The 12,255-nt window shown below is 37.5% G+C and overlaps 1 protein-coding gene across 4 annotated transcripts in view; it reads left to right on the top strand.

The window, feature by feature from the left end:
• The window catches only part of ccar1 (cell division cycle and apoptosis regulator 1), a 29,770-nt gene that overhangs the window by 8,664 nt on the left and 8,851 nt on the right, over positions 1-12,255 (top strand). For 2 of the 4 annotated variants that reach the window (XM_051126082.1, XM_051126084.1), the window contains 10 exons: positions 755-947; positions 1,028-1,226; positions 1,311-1,466; positions 3,083-3,308; positions 3,431-3,544; positions 6,275-6,441; positions 7,182-7,392; positions 8,382-8,465; positions 9,812-10,000; positions 10,087-10,278. In XM_051126082.1, the coding sequence (XP_050982039.1) occupies positions 755-947; positions 1,028-1,226; positions 1,311-1,466; positions 3,083-3,308; positions 3,431-3,544; positions 6,275-6,441; positions 7,182-7,392; positions 8,382-8,465; positions 9,812-10,000; positions 10,087-10,278 (1,731 nt within the window). The remainder of the gene's footprint in view (positions 1-754; positions 948-1,027; positions 1,227-1,310; positions 1,467-3,082; positions 3,309-3,430; positions 3,545-6,274; positions 6,442-7,181; positions 7,393-8,381; positions 8,466-9,811; positions 10,001-10,086; positions 10,279-12,255) is intronic. The other 2 variants (XM_051126083.1, XM_051126085.1) reach the window with 1 other exon arrangement.

Here is a 12,255-nt window from a genome sequence, read left to right on the forward strand (position 1 = left end):
AGTGTTTTTGCTTTTGCTGCCTTTTGGAGCAAATAAATGCAGGCTTGGTGAGCAGAAGAGACTTCACTTAAAAAACATTAAAAATCTTACTGTTCAAAAACTTTTGACTTCCGTTCCAAGTTTTGTGGTCAGTATAATTTTTAAACGGTTTTGAAAAACATCTCTTATGCTCACCAAAGCTGTATGTATTTGATTAAAATTATAGTATAAACAGTAATATTGTGAAATATTATCACAATTATAACTGTTTTCTATTTTAATGTATTTTAAAATATAATTTATTCCTGTGATGAAGAAGCTTAATTTTCAGAATTCTTTGATGAATAGGAGGTTCAAATAAATTCTGTTAAAAGAACAGAATTTTCTGAGACATTATAAATGTTTTTTTTTTTAAATTAATTTAATGCATTCTTGCTGAAATGAGGCATTTCTTTTAAAAACAGTAAGATAAATGTAAGTCATTTTCCACCAAACTGACACTATTTCTTTGAAATTTACTATCTTTAATTGGTGGAGGGAAGGGGACTTTTAAGACATTTCAGGTTGAGTACATGAATTTTCAGATGTTTATCAGGCATCATCCATAATGAAACATATCTGTATAGTTAAAATGTAAAAAATAAACCAGCTCAAGCCTCAAGCACTATTTCATTAAAATTGTCATTTAATAAAAACCGCGCTATAAAACTGGCGGTTGTACATACTAGCAAATCCAACTCTTTTGTTCCATCTCTTTTTTTTAATTGTCTCTCAGAGCCAGCCGCCAGGCCCGAATATGATGAAACCAGGTCCCACCATGCTGCAGTCTCTACCCCCGCCCACTACGTTCAGCGTCCCGGCCCAGGGACCTCCTCCATCTCTTCTGCAGGCCCAGCTCTCAGCTGCCTCTCTGGCCCCACTGCTGCAGAACCCCCCACAACCACTGCTACCCCAACCGCCCCCTAAAGGTACATCAACCAACTCCATCTTTCAGAGACGCTCTTTACACAATCAAATCTAATGTCCCATCTCTCTCTGCCATGTTTAGATTCTGTGTTCTCAGGGGGTTTGCTGCAGCCCCCGGTGCGGATGATGCCTCAGCCGCAACAAGTTAGGCGTGTGGACCCCTCACCCCGCTTCCCCAGCCGCAGCGACCGACCAGAACTCATCCTGAGGAAAGATGACCGCAGGTCAGCGCTTATGCATGCACCTAACTTTGTCAGGAGCAATCAAGTAGAATTCCTTCAGTAGGTGCAACTAGAAAAAAATAGATATTGTGAATTTTTATTTGCTGTACATGCTCATGCCTTATTTTGCCTGTGTTTGTGTAGTCGGGAAAGAGATAGAGAGCGAAGGAGGTCAAGAGAACGTTCACCCACACGGAAACGCTCAAGAGACCGGTCTCCTCGCAGAGAGCGTTCTCCGAGACGGCCACGCAGAGTCGTCCCAAGATATACTGTGCAGTTCTCCAAATTCTCTCTCGATGGGTAAGTTAATTGTTTGTAAAAGAAGAATCTTGAGATATCTTGTTGCAAATTAGAGAGATTTTTTTGCATGCATGCACGCACACATTTATTGGCATGACATGGGAGAATGAAATTGTTTTAATTGTGTCTACAATTATGTTCCTCTGGTAATAATTTAATAGTATATCAATTTAGTTTGATATATACAACCATCTGAAAATGACAACTCAATTAAATGTGACCTTCATGGAACCTAAACTTGCATTAAGAGCTCAAAAGAATAAAGGTACGACTGCGTTTTAGTGCCACGTTAAAACATAAAAAAACATCTAAGATTAAGAGATTAAAGTCAAAATACTACGAGAATGAAGTCGATATATTTCGAGAAGGAAGTCAAGGTACTACGAGAAGGAAGCCGAGCTACTACGAAAAGAGAGCCGAGATACTACGAAAATAAAGCCGAAGTACTGTGAGAATGACGCCAAAATACTATGAGAAACTGCGCGAAGGGAGCCGAAATACTACGAGATACTACATGAAGAAAGTCAAGATACTACGAGAATGAAGTCTAAATACTACGAGAATACAGTTGAAATGTTTTGAGAATTTAAATTGTAGAAAATATGGTTACAGTATTTTGAGAGTATAGCCTGTATTGCGCATGCGAATGGCCCGGATTGAGAGCACTGGGAGAGGCCATCGGAATTTATTTGAATATTGTTGCCGATTTTAAGGACAGCTTAATATAATCAAGAATATGAAATGCATACCCAATCAACATTCCATCGGGGGCTGCCACAGCATTCTTATTTAACCCTTTTTAATACTACAGATATATGTGGGATTATTAGCAGAAATCATACCATGTATTATACTCGCGTGGATAGTATGTTTGGAAATAATATTTCATGTCTTTGATTGTATTCTTTATTTGTAGTGCACCAGCACTAAGCAATAAGCTTTGTGCTTTTGGTACTTTTAAAATAGAACAAGTCTCAGCTTTCAATATCAGTTTTATAGCAAAATACAAACAATGTGTCTTACAATAATGTGTTTTTCAAGCTCTTTAATGTGGCGTGACAGATCGCTGTATTCATGTGAGTCAACTCATTAAATTATACTGTTTTCTTTGTGAAAATTCCACCACCAACTCCACAAAAATGTCTGTGGCATCCAACCTTTCATTCCTCACATGTATTTAATTAAAAACAACATTAAAACGTTGTAAAGGTTGAAGTGGGCTCCAACTTGTTAACATGCGTTATATGTTTGTCCTTTCTGAGGTAGCCTATATAACGTTAAGTGACTATTCACAAGCTGTTCTATTCACAGTATAATACAGTAAATGATTGGACATAATATTTAACATCTTCCATTTATTATTTGTAGCACGCCAGCCACCCAGTAATTGTAATAATTTTGTGCTTTGTTGCTTTTAATATAACACAGCTCAGCTTTCAAATCTCAGATTTTTCTTATTTTTTTAAGTGGCACTAAAACGCTGTCGTAAAAAAGGCACACAGACATCTTGAAATTATTCATGAATAAATTAGCTACTTTATTATGATGCAGTTTTTTTAGTGTTTAGATGTATGTTTAGACTTTGTTTGGTATCTGACTGTGTCTGCTCTTGCCAGTTACAACTGTGATATGATGGAGTTGCGGCGGAGGTATCAGAGCCTCTACATCCCCAGTGACTTCTTTGATGCTGTGTTTACCTGGGTAGACGCCTTTCCCCTAATACGACCTTTCACATTTGGAAACTACTGTAACTTCCACATCATGCATAAAGAGGTGGACTCTCTGGTGAAAAACACGGCTGTGCTGGACCCACCTGATGCCAATCACACCTACAGTGCAAAGGTAACACCACCCCACCACTCGAGGTCATCCCAGTTATTGTCAAATTCTTTTCAGATAAATACTTCTTCCCAGATTTCATTCAGTGATTTGGCAGTTGTGCTTAATATTGATGGTTGTTATAGGTAATGCTGCTGGCCAACCCAAGTCTAGATGAGCTGTATCATAAGTCATGTGCTCTGGCAGAAGATCCACAAGAGCTGAGAGACTCCTTCCAGCACCCTGCCCGCCTCATCAAGGTATAGCTCTCTGAATTACACTACTAACTGCAACAAAACTGACTGGGTTTGTTTAATCAGCTTGTTATGTAATCACTAACTTATGTGCCAATTGTTTTGCACTTATGCTGTAGTATTTCACAGGGATGGACAACATTACGGTGTTGTTACTATGAACCCTTTTCAAAGACAGTGATGTAAATCTGTAGTCTAGTATTTTAATTAAAAAAAAAAAATTAATATGCATTTATAAAACGTGTTAAATTTTCTAGGTATTACATTTCAGAAAACAAGCAACAACACTGTGTGAGTGTTTTTAACACAATGACTGAGGGAGTGGCTGTAAATTTGACACCTTTCTCTTTTGTGATCAGTGTAATCAAGCTCTTGATATGCTATTTGGGATTTTATCTTTTGCTTTTCTGATCAAATGGGATGCAGAAAAAGAAACTATGATGGTTTAGGCTAATGAGAATGCCAGAAAAGGGTCCATTGTAATCCAGCAAACTATTAAACAGCAAGCTTAAAGAACAAAAGTGGCAGCTGACCCTTTTTGTGGGTCTGGATTTTGAAGTTTGTCCCATTCATTTTCTCCATATATGTCTTGAACTGATCTGAACCAAACCAAACAGCTCTGAGATAAATCATAACATTTCATTCATATTTCATATCAAAGTATTTAGTATTACATAATGCTAATTAAGTATTTGAAATACTTTCTTGGGTTTTTTGTTTGTATCTATGCTAGAAAATGTCATCTTGCCAAAATGATACTCAAATTTCAAGTTATGAATGTTATCTGTACAATTTATTCAATGTACATTTTATGCAGTGATGATGATGAAGAATAGTGACCTACTTGCCAGAAGATACTACTCATTTAACCAGTTGATAAGCAACATCTACAAATTATTGTATTATCTAAATAATATAATAATTTCAGTGGTACATAAGCTTTAAGACGTCTCTTCACTTTTTGCTAGCAGAAAAGCTTCCTTTCTGGGAACTGAAAAAGAAAGAAATACAAAATTGTTTAACACATCCAGTTTATTGTGACCATGATGACGCACATGTGATAAGTGTTGTCTCAGTACCACAATATTTGTTAGTTTCAGTGCTTATTTTAATAACACAGCAAAAACTTAACACTTCTTTTACCAGTTTTGTTTAACAATTATTTGAAGTTAATAGATATAAAGTTGTTATATGTGATAATGCTATTATTAATGAAGCTAATAATTATAAATAATAGAATAAAAGATCAGAATGTAAAATCAAAGTATACATTCTTGAAAGTTTTCTTTGAGATTTTTGTATCAAAACATACACTACTGCTCAAAAGTTTGGAGTTGAAAAAATCTTTTTGAAAGTATGTTTTCTGTTTAAATTAAAAATACAGTAAAACCCGTAATATTGTGAAATATTATTACAAGTTAAAACAACTGTTTTCTATTATAGTGAATTTAAAACATTTTTTAAATATATATTTAAACATTTTATTCATGATGACTCCGAAAGCTGATTTTTCAGCAGCCATTATTTGCCATGGCACATGATCCAGCAAAAATGACTTTAATATTCTGATTTTATGCTCAAGAACGTTTTTTTATTATTATCAATGTATTATAAATGGATCATCAATGAAAGCATGCTTAAAGCATGTTGTTACTCCACTTCCAGAACAACAATTTACAAATAATTTACTCACCCCGTTGTCAACCAAGATTTTCATGTCTTTCTGTCTTAAGTCTTAAAGAAATTATGTTTTTTTTAAAGAAAGCATTTCTGGATTTTCTCCATATAATGGACTTCATTGGTGCCCCAATTTTGAACTTTCAAAATTCAGTTTAAATGCAGCTTTAAGGGGCTCTGAATGATCCCAGCCGATGAAGAAGGGTCTTATCTAGCGAAACGATCAGTCTTTTTTTTTTTTTAAAAATAAAAATTTGTATACTTTTTAAGTACAAAAGCTCATGTAGCACTAGCTCTGGGATTCGCGTCCACGACGCTACATACTACAGAATCATGTCGAAAGGTCATGCGCGACGTAGTCGGAACTACAGACCCAGTGTTTACAAAGCGAACGCGCAAAGACTAAGGAAGTGGAAGTAAGTCAAATGTTGTTTACAAACAAAAAAGTACAACATTGGACGATTCAGAAGTTTTAGGAAAAAATGAGATTAGCTTTTCGCCATATCCTACCTTTTTGAGCCAGAGCACACAGACGATGAACTTAGAAGTGATTCCATAGTATGTAAAGAAGATTTTGTAACATTACAAATGTCTTTAATGTCATTATTGCTGTATGAAAGTATTATTATTTTAAAAATCTCCATATTTTAGACTCTATATTTTTAAACAGTAGTGTTTACCATAATTTACCAAACATTTACCATGATTTAGCTCTGACTGAGCTAAGTACATTCATTTCAAATTTCAAATTTTGAATGGGATTTAACTTTAAGGACCCCGCTGTTGCAATCTTTTACATATAATTTACACTAAAACTATTTTTGTTCACCTGGACACTGACAGATGATTGTCCATTCCTGTGCTTGATGTGGGGACTTTCTATTGGTGTTGGGGAGCTGACTGTGATGTGTCTCTGTCCTATTCCATTGCTGAACGCTTTGCTGTGTGGAATAAGCTCATCTGATGTTGTCTCTCCCTGTGTCCGCCGCATACGCCGCCCTCAGAGCGCTCAGTGACTTCCCAGCGTCTCGTAACCCATTTGAACTCCTCTATTTTCAGTTCTTGGTGGGGATGCGGGGCAAGGACGAGGCCATGGCCATCGGGGGTCACTGGTCTCCCTCTTTGGATGGGGCCGACCCGGAAAACGATGCCTCGGTCCTTATAAAGACAGCCATACGTTGTTGTAAGGCTCTGACAGGCATTGATCTGAGTTTATGTACCCAGTGGTAAGTACAGCTCCTTTCTCGATTTGTGCCGACGCATCTCCTTGTAATCTCCATGTGTGCATCTTTTACTATTTTTTTTTTTTTTTTTTTTTAAATTAAAAAGGCCAAGAGGCAGACAACATGTAATAGTCTGTGACCCGCTGCATGGTTTTGCCACAGCAGTGTATCTCCTGACATGTTCGATGCTTTTGTGTTCATAATTATGATTTCTCAAATTTTGTTTTGCAATGTTTACGCTAATGTGTGTGGCAGTCCTGCCTCTATATCTATGTGGTGAATGCATTGATTCTTTTGCTCCGAGAGCAGAGCCAGAGGAGTCGCCGCCGCCACCGCCATCGTTACTTTCTGTTCTCTCTGACCTTTGCCTTGTGTTAAATATCTTACATATTTAACTTGCTTTCACTGTGTCTGAATCTGTCCTTCTCTCACACCCCCGGGGGTTCGTAAGCTATCTTTCACGAGCAACCGGTTCAGATTGACGGGCGCAGGGGGGAGGGCTCTTCGTCGTTTTTTGTTTAGCTGTCGATATTGTCTGTCGACCTCCCTGATGCGTGGCTGCCGTTCATCCTGAGAAACCCCCTCGCAGACTGTATTTTCTCATACGCGTCTCATTCAGGGGGTCGAGGGGATCAAAGCTTTGTGTGTGTGTGTACGTACGTACATGTGTGTGTGTGTGTTGGGGGAAATGGGTGATGTCTCACAGAATGTTTCTTTCCAACGCGCTTCTTCCTTTGCGACAGGTATCGTTTTGCAGAGATACGCTATCACCGCCCTGAGGAGACTCACAAAGGGCGGACAGTCCCCGCACATGTGGAGACAGTGGTTTTATTTCTCCCGGATGTTTGGCATTGTCTTCCTACCCGCTCAGAGTGGGAGGGCCTGTCCCGTGGACTCAAGGAGCAGCTGGCAGAGAAACTCTTGGCTGAACGGAAGGAGGCTGATGGAGAACAGGCACTGAACGCTAATCCCTCTCTTCTCATTTCCGCTTCTCACAGGCACAGGAATAGACAAACAAAACACTCAGAAAGCACAGAAAGAAACAGACAAGTATCACAGGCATCATACAGAACCCACTTTTACCATCCCTTCCTCTCATCCCTGTCTCATCCCTGACCCTCCACCCCATTTCCTCCTGCTCTCCCTCTGTCACGCAGTCTCACACACAGCGGAAGAGCTTAGGTCCTACTTTATGACACCTGCGTCAACTGGTAAAACAGCTTCCAGCTCTGCCGAATGCACAGCCGTGATTGACAAAACTCAAAATTTCCTGTTTATTTTCAACAAATCCAATCTGAAATTTGATGTACGAACCAATGAGATCGATTGGGAAATGAATGCTGGAATCTGGAGAGCCAGTTGTCTTTATGATGTTTGTGTGTTTTTAGATCGTTTTGTTTTCCTGTTCAAAATCTGCCAAACTGAGTTCTGTCTCTTGTCTGTCTCTTTTTTTTTTTTATTTTATTTACACTGTTCTCTGATTGGACTGTGTCTAGACCCTTTGTGGATGTGATTTTTCCAGGGAGATTTGCAGTTCTGGCTAGGTGTTTAAGAAATCAAGCTAAAAAGAGTATACGTGGGCCAAAAAAAGGCAGCAGCAGTAAATGTAGGCGTAGGGTTTGGAGACCTTCTCTGAGTGCATCTGTCCCATGTCCATCTTTTGAACCCACTGTCATTGATTATCTTTTTGTATTCCACAGAACTGGCATTGATTGGCTGATGAGTGGGATATGGATCTGTTTCTGAAAGCTAGAGAGCTTCCGTGTATCCTAGCAGTGGATATATTTTTTTTTTTACCCAATCACGAGCTCAGTAGGAGGAGACAATGAGAGACAGTTGTGACCTTGCTTCTTGCACGGATCAGCTTTTGTTTCGGAAAACTCCTTCAAGTGTTTTAACATGTTGTCTTTTCTCTTTTCCTCTCTTTCACATAACGTGCGTAGGAGGAGGAGGATAAGGACGAAGATGATTCAAAGGAAGTCACTACGCCGACTCACTGGTCAAAGCTTGATCCGAAATCCATGAAGGTGAGATTCCCACAAGCAGCTTTTCTCCTACAGACTAAACTTTTTATCATTCTGTCATTATTTTATATCAATATCCTCTATGTTCTATTTCAAGGGGTCTTTACATCCTTTATCCACCTTATTCTTCAATGCGGAAGCCTTGCCTATGAGCAAGATTTACAGTTCATTAGCCGCTGTAGGGAAATAACAAGAAGAATTTCAACGTGCAGTAAACTGTAAAACACTTTAAACTACCAGTATGTTCATAATTAAGATAATACTTAAAAATAATATGGTAAAAGAAACACCAATTTGCAATATCAAGCAGCAAACTGAGCTGTTTTGTACAGCTAAAAATAGCTGAAAGCCAGACCTATAAAATTTACAAATGGACGAGCCTGCTCTTACGTGAAAAATAAGGTGGATAGACCCAATTAAATGCTTTAAACACAATATTTTTTTTTAATGCTGAATTTGTAGAAAGGCTTGTCCTTTTTTAAAATAACCACTAGTTTTTAGTTTAGTCACAGTCCTAAACAAAACTTTATTTTGGACAAGAATAGAATAAATTTAGCAATTGTGACATTTAAGGCTTTATTAACATTATTGCAACTAATTAAACTAAATGATGCTCTTTTGAAGTCAAAGAATCCTGAAACTTCTAAAAACAAAAATGCATCATGGTTTACACAAAAATATTAAAAAGCACAACTGTTTTTGACATTGATAATAAAAATATTTCTTGCATCAAATCAGTATATTGTAGTATATGCTAGTCTTGGAAGAACCAAGTTTTGTTTACATGAGCAAAGAAGGCAAAGTTTCCTTTGTTTAGCAAAGGAAAAACAGTTTCTTCTTGGCTTATATTGAAATCCTCCCACACTTTCTTTACAAATCCTTGATTTGTACTTCTAATTTGTGACTGGTGTTTTGTTTTACTTTCTCTTCTGCGCTTCCGTGTTCGTCACTTCTCACCGTAGATATGGATGTGCTTTGCTGGACTTCTGTTGGACTATTGTGTATCAATAGCCATATAAACTTAAAAGAGCCAGAACATTTTTTAATATAACTCTGATTGCATGCGTCTGAAAGAAGAAAGTCATATACACCTAGAATGGCTTCAGGTTGAGTAAATCATGGGGTAATTTTAAATTTTAAGTGAACTATCCCTTTAACTATAATCATGGTTTCAAAGAGTGGTACCTGCCATGGAAATAGAAAACTGCCCCTGCAATCTATATACAGTTATTTTAAAAAATGCTTTTAAACAACTGGAAAATCCATAGAAATGTGTAAAAGAACAACACAATGAGCAGATGTACATCCATGGAGTGTTTAATGGGCTGATGAAATGAATTTGCACACAGGTCAATGACTTGCGTAAGGAGTTGGAGAGTCGTTCACTGAGTTCTAAAGGGCTGAAGTCCCAGCTGATCGCTCGCCTCACCAAACAGCTGAAGGTGGAGGAGCAGGTGGAGGAGTCAAAGGAGCCGGAGAAGCCTGAACCTCCTAGTGTGGAGGAGGATGAGTCCTGCAGACTGGAGGATGACCGAGAGGTAAAAGAAGATCAGAGAATCCTGATCTTATAGAGAGTCTGTCTGATCGATCGCATACAAAAATAATGAAAACTAATTTCCTTCAGGAAGAGGAGCGAAAGCGACAGGAGGAGCAGGAACGTCAGCGCAGGGAGAGACGTTACGTTCTGCCAGATGAGCCAACCATTATCGTCCACCCCAACTGGGCTGCCAAGAATGGCAAATTTGACTGCAGCATTATGTCCTTGAGTGTGCTGCTAGACTACAGACTCGAGGATAATAAAGAGCACTCCTTTGAGGTGAGGATCACTGTAGAGAGGTAAAACAACTTGTTTCTGCATATTAAAGATTTACAATTAATGATTCACATAGCCTGTAAAGTAGTTTTAGGATCACTTTTGCTAATAAATATAAAAATATATATATATAGTTTTGCAGTGAAAGGTATGAAATGAAGCTTATTTCCACCACTAAAGAAACAAAGGTTATTGTGACTTTTTATCTCACAATTCTGACTTTTATCTCACAAACTAGCAATTCTGATTTATTTTCTCAGAATTGTGAGAGATAAATTTGCAAATCTGACTTTTTTTCTCAGAATTGCAAGTTTATATCTCACAGTTATGGCTTTCAATTCTGCCTTAATACATGCAATTGCGAGTTAACAAAAAATCTGAATTGTGAGATATAAACTCACAATTCAGAGAAAAAAGCCATAACTGCTAGATATAAACTTTTAAAAAATTGAGAACATATCAGTCTTTTTTCCCTTGACTTTATAACTTGCAATTGCGAGTATTATTATATCATGCAATTCTGATGTTATAGCTTGCAGTTGTGAGTTTATATCAGTTATGAGAAAAAAAAAGTCAGAATTAGGAGATAAAGTCGCAATTTTTATTTTTTTTAATTCAGTGGCGGAAATGGGCTTCCATAGAAAGCAGGGACTTGGCATTCAAAAATTATTGAATAGAAACATTTTAAAATATTAAAGAAAGACAGTTGCCAGGACAGCATTTCTCATTTTCATTTAGTTTAACTAGGGTTGGGTAGCGTTTAAAAGTTTTCGATATCGATGCCGATACCGGTCCCTGAACAATATTTTTTTCGATACCAATTTTATGAAATCAATTTTAACAAGATTACATTATCTCCAAATAATTTTTTTCAGCTTACTGACGTTTGTACAGATTCGAAGACTACTGTGCTACTGCACAAAGTAACAAAATATATCTAACACAGTAAATCAATAAAAATAATTTTAATAAAGCTCAAAAAGTTTTCAGTTTACACATCTGTCAGGCTACATTCACACTAGTGCAGGTTCGTTTTAAAATGCATTCCTCAGACAGAATCATAATTTCTATTCATATTTCACTAATTTACTGACAAGCACTAGCTCCCTCCAGTGCTGTCTGCCCGTATGTATAACGTTACATGCCTTTCTTTCTTCTGCAATTGCTGTTCGGACTCAAAGGACATAACATGTTTCAACCACATTACATGGCCAAAACACACATTAGACAGCAAATGGAAGTTATTACAAACACTTGCTGGTGGTTTAAAATGAGTTTTGAGTAAAAGCAGAATATAAATCTTATTTATTGTCTTATGTAGGCCTAGCATCATGCAATAGTGTGCATGAATAATAACGTAATGCACACTTTCGGTCGTGTAGTATGGACAGAGATCTTTTCTGAAATGCCAGTATGGATAAGGATTGTTTTAATTTTTTAAACAAAAACACACCAGTGCAACCGTAGCCTTACATCTAAGGGGGTTGTGATGCTTTCACACTACAGCCTCACGTGTGAGCCACATCTCTGAGTGTAACCGGTGTAAACTAGCAGGTGTGTTCGACTTTGTCGCAGCTCTATGCAGGACCAAGAGAGCTATAGAGAGCAGACTGCTTCGTATGCCTTCGGATCGCTCTCGCGGCTGTCAAACATCAATCGATCTGCGCGGCACCATTCCTAGTTAAACACACCTAGTCCTGCAGGCTTATTGGCACACTTGACGTTGATGAGATTAACCCCGTAGGTATCAAAGTTTGGTACCGAACGACAAGAAGTTTTTCGATACTCAGTGGTATCGAGGCATTTCGGTCGGTGCCTAAAAAGTATCGTAACTCTTTAACGTGGTATACTAAAACATCAAATTTTAATTTAAATTAAAAATATATTTTTTTAAAAGACAAAAATTAACAATACTAAACCTTAACTACTAAAATGAAAATGAAAAATATTAAATGTAAAAATAAACCCAAATACAAATAT

The sequence above is a fragment of the Labeo rohita genome, chromosome 13 (genome assembly GCF_022985175.1).
Source record: "Labeo rohita strain BAU-BD-2019 chromosome 13, IGBB_LRoh.1.0, whole genome shotgun sequence".
Lineage (NCBI taxonomy): Eukaryota > Metazoa > Chordata > Actinopteri > Cypriniformes > Cyprinidae > Labeo > Labeo rohita.